The sequence below is a fragment of the Pelobates fuscus genome, chromosome 10 (assembly GCF_036172605.1).
Source record: "Pelobates fuscus isolate aPelFus1 chromosome 10, aPelFus1.pri, whole genome shotgun sequence".
Lineage (NCBI taxonomy): Eukaryota > Metazoa > Chordata > Amphibia > Anura > Pelobatidae > Pelobates > Pelobates fuscus.
This window is the reverse complement of record NC_086326.1, coordinates 36,770,171-36,790,529: the sequence shown is the minus strand read 5'-3', so window position 1 is coordinate 36,790,529 and position 20,359 is coordinate 36,770,171. Positions and strand designations below refer to the sequence as shown.

Here is a 20,359-nt window from a genome sequence, read left to right as displayed (position 1 = left end):
GCAGAGGGAACAGAATGGGGCCCAGACAGAACATGACAAAACTATTATATTGTATCCCTTCTGCATGGAAATTCTGGGCATATGAGGCATACCTGACCTCCACAGATATGCATAGATCACTTAATGATTTTACATAGGTCAGACTCGTTGGCTGGTTGAAAATTTTGATTCAGACAAATGCATTTGAACCAAAAAAATGTTGTCTTATTTGAACAAAATGTCAGCCGTTAGTTCGGTTTGACCTAAATTTAGTCAATAGTTTCCCTTCGGGATTTCCTTTTGGATGAATGGAATGCCGAGATCACCACCAGATCTTTTAGTGATTTAGATAAGTAGATAGCTCCCTGATGGTATTGGTATTGGTATTCTTACGTGGGGTTGATATTTTATAAGGATACCAAGTTAGAGACCTGTTTAGTAGATATCACACTAATTGTATAACCTTAAATATACTCATTCAGGGAGCTATCTACTAAGCAGCTGAACAATCAAAATTAAGAAAAGCCATCTTCTTAATTTTGATCTTTCAGCTGTTTAGTAGATAGATTCCTAAATAAAAGTAGTGCTATTATGTGGGATTGCCATATGTATGGGTACCAAATTATGGTGCTATGTAGTAGATAGCTCCCTATATTTAATTATACTGAATAATGGAGCTATCTACTAGGCACAACAGTTCCCTATAATTTGGTACCCTTAATTGAAGGATCACTATAGGGCCAGGAACACAAACATGTATTCCTGACCCTATAGTGTTAAACCCACAATCTAGCCACCCTGGGCCCCTCATGCCTCCATAAACATAGCAAAATCTTACTGTATTCAATGCTGAAGCTGTAACTCTGCATGCTGTTTGCCTCAGAAAAACAAGCAGTCTGCTGACACCATCAGAAGTGGTAGTCTGAGCCAATCACAGGTAATCCTACATGAGGGTACCAATTTAATGAATTTACAAGAATGAACTAATAAATGAATCGCTCATGAAGGAATTTCAAACATTGCCAATTTGTTAATCAATTTTCATTCTTCAGTGCTGTTCAGAGATTCATAATTTGGACGAATGAGCCAATTTTCGGCCGAGCTGCAATTTGTCTGAAAATTTAATGCCCAAGTCTACAAAAATCTTTTTTGAAAGGAAGCCACAACTAAAACGGTATGTTAAACTTGTTTGTGTTGTAAATTACCTGTTAGAATGTCAGCGTTCCAGGAAGCAGAACCTAGTTGAGAAATTAGAACAATATCTTAAAGGTTTATTCACTAAACAGATAATTGAGTGAACTGAAAACTGAATTGCAAAATTAAGACAAAAAAATTACATGATATGATAAAATTCCAAATCATCTGTAGTAACAGCTTTGATATTTTAGTTGAAATGTTGCAATTTAGTGTAAATCCCCTACAATTCTACTTTTACTGAATACAAATTATACAAGGAAATTGCTTTTGTTTGCATATTTAAAGGTTGTGTAAGGCAGCTTGATTTCAGACAAAAGTATTTCCCGTTTTATTGTACATATCACACGCCTTACTTGACTGTGAATTAAATCTGTGTTTTAAGGGAATTCAGAGTGAATATCAATTTCAAGGCTGTGGCGAACCCTGTCCTATGGTACCCATACTTTTTCCCTGAAAGAGCTTTCACTACCCCTGGCGCCTCTCTCTGGCAGTCATTCGGCTACAAACTCCCGAAAGGTCCCCAGCAGTATTTGGCTGCAAACTCTCTGAAACTCTAACTCGGCCACTAGACCTCACGGCTACTAGTCACCTTGACTCATTGCTTTACCTCACTTGCCGACATGCCAGGAGAGCGCTATTTGGAGGGAAGGTACTACTGACTAAATGGAACAATCGCTCTCTGAGAACCTCATATTTGACCGGCATAAGCCCTAATTACGCTGAAACTATTTTGGACTTGGTTCTTATGTGCGGCCAGGTCAAAAGTTTACCTCAGTGGCGATTGTTTTGGCAATTTGTTTTGGTTCCGGGTGCTATTTTGCCAACATGGATGCTCGGACCAGGCCTCTCCGAGGATGTATAATATGTGGGTTTTCTTTGTGTTCTTACTATGTTTTGCGGTATTTTTATGTTAACAGGCAGCAATTCAACTCAATTAACTCCCGACACAGAATCGCCTGGGTGGGCACTGTATGTATTGAATAGAGACTCCATGCTGGGGATCTGTGCATAAAAGGCTGCATTCACCTCAATAAAATCAGTTGTACTCCCAGAACAATGTGCTGTCTAGTTACTGAGGGGGGATAGAGCTATTAACTAAAGAGCGCTTCTCCCAGCTTAGTCCAGGTATTGGAGCTCCGCTACAAAGGCCAAAATAGCCAAACTGGAAAAACTCTCCAAGTCCGCTATGCTTCCAGTATGGCTATTTTAGTCTTAAATTTGGAATTCACCTTGAAATCAATGTGAATTCCCAGCAATTCTCACTTTAGTGAATAACCCCAAAGTAGCTTTATGCAAATAACCTAGTTTTCTTTCTGGGTAAAAATATTCACCAAAATTATATGAGGTGTGGGCACTTACTTCGAATCGCAAATTCTGCTACAAGAATGCCACCTGTTTGCTCATTTTGCTGCTTCCGTTTTCCACACATCTAAAATGGACAAAACAAAACAAAAAATATTCTTTCAGAAGAAGCGTACTTACAGGAAGGAGGAGCAGTCTGCCCTAGGTGACAGACGGCAGGAGCCACCATTCCGCCGGGACAGGTACTTGCCTACCCGAGCACTGCTGGTGGGGGTGACTTACCATAAGTGTATACTCATTTTTTTATAACCTTGACTATATTTCTTGTTAATCGACAGAGTCCTTGACTTGTCACTATCAATGTTTATTATTATTATTATTGCCATTTATATAGCGCCAACAGATTCCGTAGCGCTTTACAATTTTATACTTGTTTATTATCTCATTTAGTTTTTCTGTATTTGTTTTCGGTTTTTAAAAACATCCATTGTAGTACAATTTATGGTAACGGCACTTCTAGAACAATTCAAGGCAATGAACGTATACAGTAAAACCACTGATCATCTCAAATTAAATAACAAGAACCTTGACTTACTACTGGGCAGGAAAACTTCTCACTGTCACACAGGTAGGTCTCACAGTGCAGCCAAACCTTGGAGAGCTTGGGAACATTCTGAAAACGGAAGGCATTGAACTGGAATGTTGCTCGACTATTTTTTCCATTTTCATGGACTGTCACTGAGTCATCAGATGAACATCTATATAGACAACACATGAGATGGGTGCCATGTGAGTACTTATATCATTAGAGGAATATCTAGATAGACAACACATGAGATGGGTACAAAGTGATTACTAATGTCATTAGATGAACATCTAGATAGACAACACATGAGATGGGTGCCAAGTGAGTACTTATATCATTAGATGAACATCTAGATAGACAACACATGAGATGGGTGCCAACTTGCCAAGGGAGTATTAATGTCTGAGACGAACATCTAGATAGGCAACACAGGAGATGGGTACAATGTGATTACTAATGTCATGAGATGAACATCTAGATAGGCAACACATGATATGGGTACCAAGTGATTACTAATGTCATGAGATGAACATCTAGATAGGCAACACATGAGATGGGCAGTATTGAGTACCAATGTCGCCAGTCGGAACTGATAGGGAACTAATTATATTAGTAATGCCAGTACATTAATGTTAATTGGACATCTGGATATGGACCTAATAAGATGATTAGTGACAATGTTATGATACATTCTAGCGATGAAGATCACATAACAGTATCCTATAAGGGTTATAGTGGATGGGAGGACCATAAACATAAAAATAAGGTCAACATTTTGCAGGATTGCTAGTGTTTAGGATTAATTTGGGAGTACACTGTACAGGTAAGTAAAAAAAGAAAAGAAAAGAAGTGGTATGTGGAAACCTGGGATTCTCTGTAAAAAATAAAATTTGTAAAAATAATGTAATCATTTAAGAATATTTAAGATTTGATTGTTTTGTAGAATGGAATCTAGATTTATTCTCGGTGCTATGTCTTACCCTTTACTGATCAGCTGCCACTGAATGTGGTATGCGTAATCGGGAGAGGGGGTAGCCCAGCAGTAGTTTAAAACCACCTTAAACCTAAAAAACAAGCAAACCAAAAACCAGCATGAAAAATTACTTTTCAATCACAGATGATAATTATATTTAAACCTAACCCCAAAATATGTTATCAGTGAGTATTTTCATTTATGGAGAAAACACAGAAATATGTTCCATCTGACTTCACAAGTACATCTCAGCTGTGTGGAGAATGTCATAAACCAGTGCTTCCCAACGCATTTTGCACCAAGGCACACTTCAATAACAGAATAATTTCCAGATTCTTATTTTTCCATCATCAACATTTTAATATCACATTCACTTGAAGCCTTATGTCTAACCAATTTGACTTATTAGATCTAATTAATTGCCAGATGTGAATCAAATTTAAATGCTGACACTTTGAAAACACTTAAAGATACCAGTGACTCAGAGCAAACTGGTTGAAAGTCGAAACCCTAAACCAGGCAAAGGCAACCTTCAGCACTCCAGATGTTGTGAACTACGTCATCCCTGATGCGTTGCCAGCATTATGTCTGTAAGAGCAGGGCTGTGGTCAGTTACATCTGGGGTACTGAAGATTGCCTACCTATGCCCTTAACTGCAAATGGCCAGTGAATTACAAATTTTATTCCAACATAGCTGAGCTGAAAGCATAGCTGATTTGGAATATTTGAGGATTCTCTCGTCAATTCATGCTGGTCTCATTAGTACATTGAGCTATCACCTGCCATCAATATACTTGCTTGAACCTTGTCAGATTTGGGTTATCCACATCAATAATACCATCATCAATAGCACAGTTAGCTTTTTGACCCAGATCTATAGATTAATATTGCCAGGAATAACACACAAGGTTCTGAGTGCAGCTCTAACCATTGCACCGGGGGCTTCTCTTCCTTACAAGAGCTATTAAAAATAATAGGTGAGTAGACCCACAATTTATATATATATTACACTTGCTACACGGTATAAGAATAGGCACCCAAACATCATTTTGATACATCGCAGATTTTACACTGTATATGAATATGCACACAATCATTATTTTGATACTTTGTGTTACACTATATAAAGTCAATACAGTGTACATGTTAAGGATAGAGCAGATGATGAAGTAGTTTGCTATCTTACTGGTGTTCCACTATACAAGGATAGCTCTATAGACATATAGCTTATACAGTACCTGGTACTTAGTCCTTTTGCTTCAACTCCTGCAAACACATCCGACCCGATGTCTGATGTTTCCACTATAAATGGAGCTTCTTTCTGGGTGGAAAACTTGGCATTCTTTCCCGGAAACAAAGGAATCAGACATGAAAAATACAAATAAAAGCCACATTTTGGAATTAGAAGCCTATGGAAACCAGTAAGGTATAAATAAATACTCTCCAGTGGTATTTGAGTTTCAAAGATATATCTATATATATATATATTAGTTATACATTTCACGTTGTTATTTTTTGTATAGTTTACTTTGTCTTATGAACTTTGCATGTATTCCCTGCATATTAATTCTAAAATGTTCTTCTAAAGTACAGAAATTAGCCAGGAACGTGACTTAATTCGCATTCCGATTCATACTAATTTTGGGCATTCGTGGTTCTTCCGAATTCCGTAACTCCGAATCGCCATGTGACCAAATCATGAAACTAATGGAACAGAGAATTGTTTGTTAAATAATTCTTAGTTCTATACATGGCAGCAAAAAAATTGATGACTTATGAAAAAAAAGATTATTGATAGTTAGGGGACAGCACTAAATGGTGGTTTTATTTACAGATCAAGTGAGAAGTGAGCAATAAAGGGAGGTGAAATAAAGAAAAATCTATATTTGATAAATATGTAATCTATAAATATGAATTTTATTTACTATTGTTCCCCTCTTTTGGCTTCTCTCTTGATTTGTGAACCAAATGGCAGGAAATGCTTCTATCAGTGTACTGCAAAATATATACATAATATTTATATTTTGGTTTGTCTGAATGGTCCCGAAAATATCGAACAAACAAAATTTGTTTAAGCCAAAACACCATGTGGATGAACCCCGCAATGCCTAAAACAATTTTTTTGCAATTATTTTTTGGTTAAACCAATTTTTTTTCAATTCTAGTTTCCAAGGCAACTGCTTCACTTTCAGGAAATTGGTTTTGTTATAGTGGTTGTGATACAAAACCACAATTCTAACCCTTTAATTTTGTCTGTTGTGGTTGTGGCTTTGCCCTCTTTGTTTGATTCCTAAATCAAATCTCTCAGCTGTTGTTTGGTACTTATAATGTATTCAAAATGGAAATGAGATATATCACATTGTTTATAAATGTAGAAATTTCTTCTACAAATCGGTCACATGAAATACAAATAAACAGATGCGTAAATAGACTTGCCGAGTTTTCGCCACAGGGTAAATGGATGCCACAGAATAGCAAAGGCTTTCAATGCAAGTAGTAAGATACAGAAATAGATCTACTAAGGAGGAAAAAAATTAAGATCCCGAGATGTATCTTAGTTATAAAAAAACACTGTTATTTCTTTCTTTTAATTCAGTTTTATTGAAACTTGCTCACTGATGGAAAAGGGGTTAAATGAGCCAGTTATCTCAACTCTAACCATTTAAGCACCATGGTACAAATGAAACATCTGGACTCAAAACTTTCCCATAATTTTTGGGGGATGAAAATAAGATTTAAAATAGATTTTGGGGGATTTATTTTTGACAACTGAAATCAGAGTTCTAAAAGTTTAATCGGGTATTTTACATCAAGTATTATTTCAGTATCACGTTTTAGAGATGTTATCTACTGACGACAACAACAAGGTAAGAAAAAGGCAAAATATCTGGGTTTAATTATCACGTCCAAAAGACCACTAATAGTTCTTTGAGCAGAAAATATATTCTTGCCCAGTACAACTCAGTTAATATACAGGTCATTTTAAATTGAAGTTCTAATACAACAGAGCCAAAGCATTTTGTTAATGTGTAAAATACATGTGGCTGTAGATGAACAAGACTACTGCCTACACGGGCCCATGTTCAAAAGGCACTATTTTTGTGAATGTTTCAAATATTCTTTTTTTGGTGTGGACTGTTAGTTGTTATTTTTTGTTCCCCACATCCAAGATGGAAAGTTTTGAATTATCCAATTAGCAATAACTTGGTTGGGGTCTGCTGTGTGTGAGAAGAATATACATGGAAGACTCACAGAGTAGAAATTGAGAGAAAGCTGACTTTCAAATGATCCTGAACTTCCATTCTTCACGTGAACTGTGGCTACTCTGGAAGAAGGGAAAAAATATGTAAGACTAAAACGTACATGAGTAAAATGCGTCGGGGTGACTCAGGCGGGAAATACAGTTGGAGAGGGTGAGCCCCAGATTTACCTTTGGTCGAAGGCAGCATGGCTAACAAGATAGTTTGACTGGTATGTGCAGGTGAAGGAATAGTTGACTGGTTGACTCTTAACGATCAAAGTGCTGTCATTTGAGACTATCGAGTTGTAAAAATGATAGATTGGGTTTTTGAACTGGAAGAAGAAAAACGTCACCAATATCATCCTATTGATTAAATATAAAATGGTCACATCTTTTTAGAGGGAACTAAAGTTTTCTAAATACATATCAACAGAAACTGAAGACTTCATTCAGAGTATCAACAGTATTCTGTACCAACAACAATGTACTTCAAAGCGACATGTGCATTTATAGATATAATAACATTTAGTTAGGAATTAATTGGGTACAATAGTACCAACAACATTATTACAGAGAAGTAAATAAAATATATAATAATATTTCCCACCCTTTCTTTTTACCCTTTTTCAATATTTTGTTATATTACTGTAAATGTTATTATAAAAAAAAAATTTGTAGATTCTAATAAATGGATAAAATATGATGCATGCCATACTGAACATCTGTCTAAATGGTCAAAAATATGATTAGTTTGAAGTATATATATATACTTCAAATATATATAAATGTGATTCTTTGTTAAACTAATTTGCATATGCCCACCCAGAATCCTTTGCGGTTGTAACATCGCTGCAGATTTGGGATTTCTGTGGGAAAAGCAAGTCTTATGGCTTGACTGGTGTGCAGATTTTTGTTTAACATTGTATTGACTATCCACAGACTTCAGGTGGAAGGGGTTTTCAATCACAATTTTTTCCCCACCATAACCTATATATATATATATATATATTTATAACAAGTACTGAATATTGTAATTATATGTGAATGATGATAGAAACCTGGAAAACTCAACAATACATCACCAGGCCTTTAATAATTTTGTTCTGATATTCCCCTGTTAAGTTTAATGCACAAATACTGCTTAGGAATAGCATTAGGATATAATCCAATCATCAACATCAGCCATATATTTTCGATAGATTAATTTGTGCTATTTTCAGTTTACTCAAATTCCCTTTCTCTTTCCACCTTTCAATTATTTACACTGCTTTTAATTATTAATCAATGTGAAATGAAAGACATATAGTGTGTGTGTGTGTTGTGAATTCAATTTCCCATACAGGAAATGTAAAGCATATTATTCATTTGCTTAATGTTACACATTGTGTTGTGAAACACACTTACATCAGACTGAGTTCCACAGTACGACTTGTTCCTTGGAGATAAATCGGGGATGGTGAATTGATAGTAGCCAGACTCTATGATCCCATTGTAACAAATACCTCCCATAGCAAGTTGATTAATTTCCCATCCATACGGACATTCAGGAATTTTTGCAACAATGGATTTGGGATAGCAATGCACAATTATCACATCTGGTGGTTAAATATCGTAAATATAGAAATAAATAAATAAATAAATAAAAAGGTATATTAGCTACAGATCAGTTGGTGAATTACTTGTAATTATTTCACAATTATGTATCTGATTATAATAAATGCAATATATTTTACATTGATTATATATAGTGAGAACAAAGAAGTGAGTGTGACAGAGTGATAGCATTTTTTTAGTAGAGTGTGACAGTGCGAGAGAAAGTGAGAGAAATTCACAGAATTAGGGGGGTTAATGTTATACGGTGAGTGTGTCAGAGCAAGGGGCGGTGAGTATTACAGGATTAGGGGGGTTAATATGATTGTCACAGGGTGAAGGGGGTGACAGTGTGTAAGGGGGTGACAGTGTGTCGGGGACTGACAGTGTGTAAGGGGATGAAAATGAAAATCCAGTGCACTCCCTTATCCACTAAATAGCAACTTTGGTGCTAACAGATTTTGTCATTTTTTTTAAAAACACCTAATCTAGGCAAATCTAGTGTGTAAGGGAGTGACAGTGTGTGTGGGGGGAGGGAGGGAGGGGAGGGGTGAACAGTGTGTAAGAGAGTGACAGTGTGTGGGGGGTGACAGTGTGTAAGGGTGTGACAGTGTGTAAGGGGGTGACAGTGTGTGTGGGGTGACAGTGTGTAAGGGGGTGAACAGTGTGTAAGGGGTGACAGTTTGTAAGGGGATGAACAGTGTGTAAGGGGTAACAGTGTGTAAGGGGGGACAGTATAAGGGGGTGACAGTGTTTGTGTGTTGACAGTGTGTAGGGGGTGAACATTGTGTAAGGGGTGATAGTGTGTAAGGGGGTGACAGTGTGTGTGGGGTGACAGTGTGTAAGGGGGTGACAGTGTGTGTGGGGTGAACAGTGTGTAAGGGGTTGACAGTGTGTAAGGGGGTGACAGTGTGGAGGGAGGCTGTGTATTAGTGACCAGTCTCCCCAAACTGAAATGCCTTTTTTTAAAGGCAGTAATCAATTGGTTCTTCAGAGGTGTCCCTCCCTGGTGGGCTAGCTATGCGGTCTGCAGCTCTGCCGGGTGTAGAGTTGAAGACCATGTAATAGAAGTCTTGTGAGCTAAGGCACATGAAGTACCAGAGCATTGTTGTGATAGCCCCTGTGAGACATCTACCCCATGGTCTGCAACTCTGCACCCGGGGGTGCTGCATATCGGATGCTGTGCTGGGTTCTCTCTCTCCCAGGGCAGTCTGAGTGGAGGGGCTTAGCACCTTACAGCACACAGGGCAAGCCGCTGGGCCTCTTCCAGTGTCAGGCCCATGGTAAGGGACCAAGGACCAGATGGATCGGCCTTCCCTGAGTGGGAGGCCTTAGGCGGCCACCTAACTCACTTAATTAGGGAGCCACCTCTGCAGGAGGGGCACTGGCAGATTAAAGGAACACTCCAGACACAATAACCACTACAGCCCTCTGTAGTGGTTATGATATCAGGTGTGCACTGGTGGCCTTCCAGAGTATGTAGATGTGGAGGTACAGACCTTGGTGTGGAAGTACAGACAGACTATGTCCATCGTGAACACAGTGTAACTCTTTCAGGGGGTGCATGGGGGTGGGGGGATGCATTTATCCTGGTGCACTCCAGGGATCTGCCCTCTAGTTATTTAAGTAATAAGCAGGCAAGTACAAAAATGAAGACTTTGTTGCAACAAAAAATACTTTTTTAAAACATTAAACTCTTCTGTGCTACGCATCATTTCAATACACAAGATAGGCATTTTTGTAAGAGAAAGTCTCATTAACATTAAACACGTGATGGATATTATTAAATAAAATTGCTGAAATGAGAAGACATAATGTCATTTATAAATATGAGTAAATACCATTGATGGATTTGTATCCAACATCCTAAATTTGTGAGTGGCATTGTAGCAGCTTTAAAAATCTGAAATTGCTGAGAAATATTCCAAGCTAGAAGAACCTACCTGCTTTATTGGGAGTGCACTTTGCTGCACAGGTTGTGATGACAATAGCTAACAGATGAATGGCGAAAAGCATCATGTCTTAACGTTTCATGAAATAAATATTTAATAATGAGATGAACACCAGTCAGTAGAACCAGCTGTTGGGAATCTCAAAATAGAAGACTTTGAAGGTCCAGTGTTTCCATTGTGTGTCCTGCAAGAAATGCAAATATATATGTATTTATTTACTAACTGAGTAAATTGTGAGCCAAGGTTATTCACTCAAGTGTGAATTGTCAGGCATTCAATGTAAGTTTTCTATTTAAAGTGTTACTCCAACCATTTTAAGACATTTTTTTTTTTGGCTAGCTCCCTCCCGTTCAAACCTGCAAAAAATACTGGCGGTGCTCTCCATGCCTCTTGTGATGTCACCAAGGGCCTCGAGCATTCCATTCATTTTATTTGATCGGACCGTTTTGCCAGTTTAGAGAACATGTGCACGCTTTAAGGCACCAAGGGGGGAGAAGATTACCCAAGTAAGTGGCAATGAATGGAGGCAGGAAGAAGGCAGAGGGAGCGCATGGAGGTAGAGAGGGGAGAGCAAAGCAAGCCTCAAAGGGAGAATCTCCTTATATCTGTAGATCTGTAATTTTAGATTTTGCACAGAATTGATATTAAGCAACTCAGAAAGGAGTTCTGGGCTACTAAATCATTAGTGCTGGGTGTAATTAATTCCTGGCAGATTTTTCTGGATGTGCTGAGTTTTGATATAAAACTGAATTAAAAACACTATAGTGCCCTCTGTTGCCCCATCCTAACCCTTGCTGCCCCCGCCCCTCCTGTAGCAAATAAAGAGTTTAATTTTTTTTTTTTTACACTTACCTGATTCCATCGCAATGTCACTTGGCACTGGGTCGTGCTCCTCCAACTTCAACATCAGCCGAACGTGGGGGCCTAATACGTGCATTAGACCTTCTGTAATAGGAAAGCACTATAGACACTATTAACCCCTTAATGACACAACTTCTGGAATAAAGGGGAATCATGACGGAATATATCCGTCGTCTGTCCTTAAGGGGTTAAACAGTAAGACTGTAGGGGCATGATCTATAAGCAAAAAACACTTTATTAAGCTAAAGTTGTTTTGGTTATTAGATTGTCCCTATAGGATATGCCTAAATTAAAGAGCAGAAAGAACATATATACATCATGCTAGTAAATGTGTAGATTTTAAAAACTATCTTAAAAAATATGGTCCCTCCCTATTTGCCAATCAGTTCCAGGCACAGAAAAAAAAGTGCAGATTTCAATACAAATTGGCACTTTTATAAATTAATCGTGCTACACCCACCCAGGGTGTCAGTTACACAACCGGTTCTATTATTTCATGGTTGTTTAGCTCAGTAGAACTAAACTCCAGAGTCAGCAATTTCCCAGAGCACCTGCCTTGCAAAGACTTCTATTTGAGCTGCATTGGGAAGTCTGTGATTGGACAGTGACAGAATGTGTGGGCGGGATTAAAAGGGGAGGGCTTGCAAAGACTGCAGACAAGAGATTTGCAGCTTTTGTAAGCTGTTTTTAGAGCTTCCCCCAAAAATTAATAATTAAATGCATGCATATTTTCATTGGGGTATAATTACTAAACAGTAAATTTGATTTATTTTGACAGTGGCATGTCCCTTTAACTCTGAATGCAAATAGAGGTTACTCCAACCACCATGGCTACTTCAGTGATTTGAAGTTGTATAGCAGTGTTTCAGCTTGAAGCATGGCACATATTGAGTCATTGTTAATTGTGTGGTGGGGCTATTTGCAACCCTGCACACATCAGAACTTTGTTCCAGGCCGCCTTACGTCAGTTGTGTGCATATTTTGAGCCTGTCGTTAGCGACAAACATAATAATCTTACTTCCAAATCCCTCCCCCCCCCACTGTGTGCTCCCTCCCACTGTGATTAAACCCCGCAAGGCCCATGTGATGTCAGATAGTGGTGTCAAAGTCAAAGACAGGATCTTTGCCTGGTGCTGGATTCCAGGCAAGTAAAACTTGGGTTTTTTTTGGAGGGGGATAAGGGGCTTTATTCATAGTACCCAGCTGGGCATTTTTACACTGAAACGTTCAACCATAGGGTTTAAGTAACTCTAAATTATTTACAATTAAAAAAGTCTCTGTAACCTCCAAGGGTTATTATCTTCCTTCCTCAGCTTCTGGCACTTCATCTATCCAAGCACTGCCGCTGCAACACTGCATGCACGTGAATTATACCCTTATAGACATCTTATGGAGTACGCCATAATACCACGATACCTTCTATAGACCAACTTTAGCAACAAATAAAAAGATGTATGTTTTCTATAGCCGTCGCTAGCCTTTTGTCACTTTTGTCAACTTTGGGCTTGATCATAAAACAAAGAGAACCTTGTGTTATCTTATGATATCTTTTGTTTATGTTGGAATTTCGCCCCGCTACAGTCTGTAATGAATGCCACCGCCAGACTGATTTTCCTCTATAGTCGGTCCTCTCACACCTCACCCCTCTGCCAGTCCTTACATTGGCTTCCTGTATCCTATAGGAGTCAATTCAAAGTGCTCACCCACACATATAAAGCACTGAACAATTTTAGCCCCTCATATCTCTTCACAGATCCATAGGTATGTCCCTCCTCGTTCCCTCCGCTCTGCCTAGGACCACCTCCTGTCTGCTGCTCGCACCCGTACAGCCAACTCGCTCTTGCAGGACTTCTCATGGACGGCTCCCTTCTTATGGAATAGCCTGCCTACCCCCATCAGACTCTCCCCTAGTCTTAAAACCCATCTCTTTAGGAAAGCGTATGGCCTCCCAGAGTAGGGTCCTCTTCAACCTAGTGTTCCTGTTTTCTTGTAATTGTCCTATTTATAGTTACTTCCCCCATCTCATAGTATTGTAAAGCGCTACGGAATCTGTTGGTGCTATGTAAATGGCAATAATAATAATAATTATTAACTAAAGTGAAAATAGTTGGAAATGCAAAATTAATTCAAAGTGAATTTTATATTTTAAGATCTAGATAGCTGAACTGGAAGCATAGCTGACCGAGAGATTTTTTTTTAAAATAACAGTATTTTCACTTTGAATTCACTTTGAATTTACAACAATTCTCACTTTTGTAAATAAACGTGTACTTTTTAAAAGGGATCTCTGATTAACATAACTTGTACAGACAGCCCTCTTTCGGTTGTACTCATTATGCAGATTTTTCATTTCCATGTTTTTAGTTGTCAATTCCATCCAACCCGGACTGTGGTGATTTGCTGAGAGTTTTGTTCTCTTAAATGGCTTTGTAAAAATCCGGTGAATATCGAAACATCAGCATTGCAACCAACAAAAATCTGGAGGGTACAGTCTGTTCATAGTAATCACAGCCACATTTAGCGAGCATACAGTTTTTTTGCAGTTTTCTACAGGCAAAATTATATATTACAAAAAGCCAGATTGGTTTACTATTACTCGATACATGGATACCACTTTCAACGAGAAGAAAAAAAAAAGAGCCAATGTCGGTCTACAACATTTCGGTAGTCCGCCTATCTCAAATGTTCGATAAACCCATCGACCAAGTATCCTAACCCTGCCTATGCTGAGAGCTTTGACACATTAAAATAATGTTTTTTTTTAAATCATTTAATGTTCACTAATATGGGAATCTCCCCACACCTATTTGCTTGATGTAGTTCTTCTATATTTTCCACAATAAACTTTGGGGAAAAAAAAATATATATTACCACTCACGAGTCTGTTAGTAGAATGATATAAATAACTGTTTTAAGATACTTTTTGTTTTCCTTATCGTTTTTTGAACAGTGAAACATATCATCTTAAAAGCTACACTACATATTCTGGGGCATTTATCCACCGTAGCCCCTATGAGCAAGGCTAGGGTAAGTCCAATGGCTGCTCTTTGCATAAGCACTACACTGATATGTAGTTATTACATTGTATATCAAATAATTTATTTGTATGTTCTAAATGGGGGTTCTGATACGCTTGGTTTTAATCTACAACTGAATCCCCATAAGCCCCTATGAGGCACTAGGGAACTGCTCACAACAAGTGGATTACTGTATAGTCTTTGTTTTTCCAGTGCAATGAAAAGTGTTTAATAAAATAGCATTTTATTTTTTATAATATTTATTACATTAACATTTAATAACAGTTCCCTGAACTCATTTTTGAATTGAAGAATGTGTCAACATGCTTGTAAAAAATAAACATTTAAGACCAACTGTTTGACATTAATACAGTTGATTTAATGTCTAATCTTCGCATTCCAAGATTTATTCACTAAACAGTGAGCTATTGTGAACTGGTTATCAACAAATATGTCATGTTTAAGGTATGACAATTTAAGTTAAATGTAGAAAGAAATCCACAGCTTTTTATCCAGCAATTGCACCGTCTGTCCTTTGCACTTGGCAGTCATAATACAGAAAGCATACAGAGAAGATAAGAAATTTAACAATGTTTCTAATTTTCCTAATTTTTGCTGATTTAGAATTTTTTTTTTCTAATTTGGTTCTTTTGTCCCAAAATGTACGAGTTGTCTTTCAGTTTGCAAAACCTCCCTTTTATCGTGAATACACCCCTAAGTGCTTTGTTTCGTTCATCAAAGCAAAATGTATTCGAACGAGTTCCAGTAAAAAAGTTAATTACATGAATTATCTACAGCCGGGAACAGCTGTACTGGAACTGTCTCACTTTATCTACTGCTAGGTGTGCTAACAATGCAGTCAGTAATTTTCTTATAAGCTGCATAGTATATTTCACAGAAAATTCAGGATAACCTAAGGCATTACTCAGTAAATTCAGCTATATTTTCAGTTTTAAACTGTGAGATTCCCTTGTCAATTCTCAACATTTTCTGTCTGAATGAACTCATAAAAAAATCTGAATGTAGACAATTTGTTGTAATATGAATGATTATTATCACTCAGCAATCCATTGAATGCTGATCATTTATTATTATTATTATTAATATTATTTGTTTTGCTTTATAATAAAAGGAAGCTGTACCTGTTGAATTCAGTGCCTCAAAGACCTGGCAATCATGCTTCTTCTGAAGCCAAAGGCATGTCCTTCAATGTCTCTTCAGCAAACCATCTGACTACTAGACCTGCCTGTCTGCCTTTTATAGTCTGCTACATAAATAGGATTCCTTATTCTCCTGATACACTCAATTTGCCAAATAAGAAGTATCCATTGTTGGAAACACAGCCCACACTAAACAAATGCAATGGGTGAACGCTCACGTCTGCACCTGCATATTGACATGATTGTCTTGCGTTGTAAGGGATGGTGGCAGGCGGAATTGTCTAATTATTCTTACATTGTGTTTAATAGCAACAGTTAGCATTCTGTTACAAACACTCGCTTCATATTTTAAACCTGCGTTAACCAATCAAGAACCCTAATGCTTACAATAAAGCATGGACATCGGAAACCAACAGAAAATCGAGTACCCATTGATTTAATTGTAGACTTAACCATAAAACCGTTTTAGGAACGATTTGCCTAAGAGTTTCTTTTTTAAGTCAGCATTTACCAAACTAGCCATGTGGAGTCTAAACTCAACTAACATGTCAGATCTGGTTTGATGACCAAGAAAAATCTAATCTTGTGTCTTTTTAAAACCTCATCTTTTTATCTATAGGGAATAAACCTTACTTTTTAAAAACAAACAAAAAAAACAACAAACAAGTACTCACACACAAAACAATACAGAGAAGCGCATTTTGTATTTTGGCAGACTTCCTTCAAGATGTTATTTTTACAATATTTCAGTCTAAGCGCTTGTAATCTACAGTTTCCAAGCAATACCGAGGTCTGGATTAAACAGATATGGAACACTCATGTAAAAGACACAAACCCAACCCCAGTATAACTGCACCCCAAGTGGTTTTGTGATTGTCGGTTCACAAAGGGGTGAACACATTGGAGAAAGGTTAAACCAAGAAGCATTTCATCTCTAGATTCGCCAATATCAGCCATATAACCAGCACTTTACTCCGTTTAGTTCTTTCACCATACATGGTCTTAAATTCTTGTGTGTGGACCCAGAAACTCTTTGCCTGCTCTAATTACTGAATCGATATAGCAAAAACTGGCTTGTTTACTGCCAGTATTGGTTATATTGATTCAAAAATTACACTGGTTCCCATTGACTCTGAAACACAAGATTTTTTCTTGCACTTTTTTGCACATTTCTTGTGATCTGAGGTGGACACACAAGCCTTCAAGCTCAAATGTTGTTGACAATGGTTCTCCAAAACCCACACTTTTTTTTGTTGGCTTAATGATAACTAGTGATGTGCAGCAGGAACAAATGGGAGAACCAGTAATAGACTGGGCTGAGTATTCAGGACCATGCAACACTATATTTGGGCAATGGATGGTGTTAGATATCACAAAATGGACTGGGCCATGGATTATATGTTACCCTGAAATAAGGAAACCAAACAGAAATCAATTCTAAAAAAAATCCCTATATCTTGGTATTTTTAATACTATGTATAAAGACATCCTAGTAAATTTTATACATATAAAGTACTATAAATAGTTTACTTTGAAATAGAGGTATATTTGGCACATCAGGCCAAGACGGCGATTGTGTAAATTTTATGTACAGCAAAAAAAAAAATCTGACCCGCAATTATTTAAGTTAATCTGTCAACTTCTGTTTTCCTTACTCACCTGTATCTTATTTACGTGAAAATAAAGATTGTTTAAAAGAAAATTCATCGTTCGTGATTTTAAGGTCCCCCCATCTTACATCAGGGGTGCCCAATAGGTAAATACCCATATTGCTGACCTACAACTTCCATGAAGCTTTGCATGGCTATGCATGTCTTTAGAATGACAAAGCACCATGAAAGTTGTAGTTTTAAAACATCCTGGGATCTACCTTTTGGACACCCCTGTCTTACATCCTTTACGAACACTTGCCTTTTGTCAGCTATCAATCAGTTACACAGCCAGGGACGAGGAATAACACATGATAATGCAACCAGGAATTTAAAGTCTTTGCTTAAAATAGTGTATGAAAATATTTAATATTATTTCATAATTAAAAACATATTTGATAGAGAAATGTATTTATGAAAAAAAAATAAAAATAATGGAATCGCTTTAAATAAAATATATTCCCTTTTATTTTATTTTGGCAAAGTGGTGTAACTGGGCTTACACAATTATTTAGGGGCCTGTTGAGAACAGAACCTAGATCTGGATTAGCCAACTGTTTTGTAGCCGGCAGTCCGCCAATCATCACCTTTTTTAATTTAGGTATTAAAACCAGGAAATGCGGGGTGGGGGGATTGGTATTTAAAGGGACACTATAGTCACCTGAACAACTTTAGCTTAATGAAGCAGTTTTGGTGTATAGAACATGCCCCTGCAGCCTCACTGCTCAATCCTCTGCCATTTAGGAGTTAAATCCATTTGCTTATAAACCCTAGTCACACCTCCCTGCATGTGACCTGCACAGCCTTCCATAAACACTTCCTGTTTATTGCAAGTTCTGTTTAATTAAGATTTTCTTATCCCCTGCTATGTTAATAGCTTGCTAGACCCTGCAAGAGCCTCCTGTATGTGATTCAAGTTCAATTTAGAGATTGAGATACAATTATTTAAGGTAAATTACATCTGTTTGAAAGTGAAACCAGTTTTATTTTCATGCAGGCTCTGTCAATCATAGCCAGGGAAGGTGTGGCTAGGGCTGCATAAACAGAAACAACGTGATTTAACTCCTAAATGACAGTGAATTGAGCAGTGAAATTGCAGGGGAATGATCTATACACTAAAACTGCTTTATTTAGCTAAAGTAATTTAGGTGACTATAGTGTTCCTTTAAGGTTTATTCCTTCCAGAGAATGGATTACACGGTTTATATAGAAGGATATGTTTTATAAGCCAGTTAACATCAATCCAACATACCTACATCACTGGCAACATCTTCTGTATAAGTAGATCATTTAACTCACATTACAGGATTTACTTTACACTAATTTCCTTTTAACCGTTCAATGCAAAAGTTGAATATGCCCAATGGTGCTTTAAACGGTCCCTTCATTCAGTGGAATGCACAATTGGAATCAAATTAGAGATCGTGGTCAAAAGAACTCTAATAATCTACAAACCCTTCAGAGTAAAAAAAAAAAAAAAAATTTAATCTAATGTAGCCAACTCATTGGAAAAAATAAATAAACCCTGTATTATTTGCAGTTGAAACGTGAGCTCTCTTTTCAGACCAAATGCATAAAACAGCCAGGTTAATCTAGGAAATGGCAGCATTACCAGAGACTCGAGTTTTATTTGAGTCAGTCTATAGATGTTAGCATTTCCATGAGAAAGGCAGGCAGGCCGAATGCACTTAGTTCAAACTGTGCTCGATAGCAGAGCTGATAAAATTGTAGGGAATGAGGGCCGTGTCTTTTACATGGGGTAAGCGGAGGAATTATATATTTAAATAAATTAGGAGAAGCCATTATGTAACCGAGAAAAGCTGCCAAGTTTTATTATACCTTGCGCCTCAGCATTTAACCAGCCGAATGCTAATAGTTGAGGCACTGAGATGAACAGATACTTAAAGGGTTAACGATGTTGCGGAATTATCTCAAAATGCGAAGTAAGGACATCATGGTTCTTAATGAGGATTTGTATGTTTGTGCTTGGAGGGGGTGGGGAATGTACCCTATCAGACCACAGGTAAGAAGTCAAACATTTCTAAAAGGATTTGATTACTTATAAAGGGATGGGGGGGCCTGGGGCACTCATGGAACTCTAATCATTACAGCTGTAGTGGTTATGGTGCTTTGACTGATCCTTAAAGAATATCATAATGGACGCCCCATGGTCACCTTAACTGAGTGAATTGGTGATCAACCCCTCTGTTCCTGTGTGTCCAACTTGTCTGGTTACAACTACATGTCTGTTCGTCCACCCACTGTAAAGCGCTGCGGAATTTGATGGCTCTTTATAAATAATAACATAATAATAATACCCCAATTTGTTTTTGGATGGGAAACCATAATAGTTAACATTAAAACTCTCTAATATGAAATGAGAGATGTTTGCCGAAAACAAATAATATCCAGATACATAATGTAATTTATTTTACCCAGTTCATTAAAAGGTTTCATTAAAAGAATTTATAGAAGACATATAATTGATGAAAAGAGTGATGGAAAGGAATCTCCCACATCCATCTACAATAGAATTAACTAAACAGTGATTTACAGTTAAATCACATTTTTACCCTTCATGCCAATTTAAAGGGCATATTCACTAAACTATGATTTGCTTTGAGTGAAGTGGGTAATCAACTTGCTAAATGTTGGGAAATGTAGCAGCGTCTGAGAGTTTTTCCAACTTTCTCATTCTGATTATACTTTGGTAAGATAACTGCAAGTCTACCACAGCTCGCTATTTAGTCTATGGACCTTCTGTGGACCACTTTCTTTAAAATGACACTCAAATACAAAAAAAAAATATCTAAATCACAGTTTAGTAGATATATATCTCCAATGAAAAATGC

At 37.4% G+C, this 20,359-nt stretch overlaps 2 protein-coding genes across 2 annotated transcripts in view; both read right to left on the bottom strand.

Annotated features, from left to right (window-relative positions):
• PEX5 (peroxisomal biogenesis factor 5) overlaps window positions 1–20,359 on the bottom strand; it is a 370,163-nt gene that overhangs the window by 22,293 nt on the left and 327,511 nt on the right. The gene's annotated exons all lie outside the window — the stretch shown is intronic.
• On the bottom strand, window positions 1,159–15,924 carry TECTB (tectorin beta). The gene is made up of 10 exons (XM_063434805.1): window positions 15,841–15,924; window positions 10,812–11,004; window positions 8,683–8,873; window positions 7,468–7,610; window positions 7,290–7,362; window positions 5,276–5,379; window positions 4,045–4,128; window positions 3,074–3,236; window positions 2,536–2,605; window positions 1,159–1,217 (listed from the first exon to the last, which is right to left on the bottom strand). Exons 2-10 carry the CDS (start codon window positions 10,885–10,887, stop codon window positions 1,159–1,161), a joined length of 963 nt encoding a protein of 320 aa, XP_063290875.1. The 5' UTR covers window positions 10,888–11,004; window positions 15,841–15,924.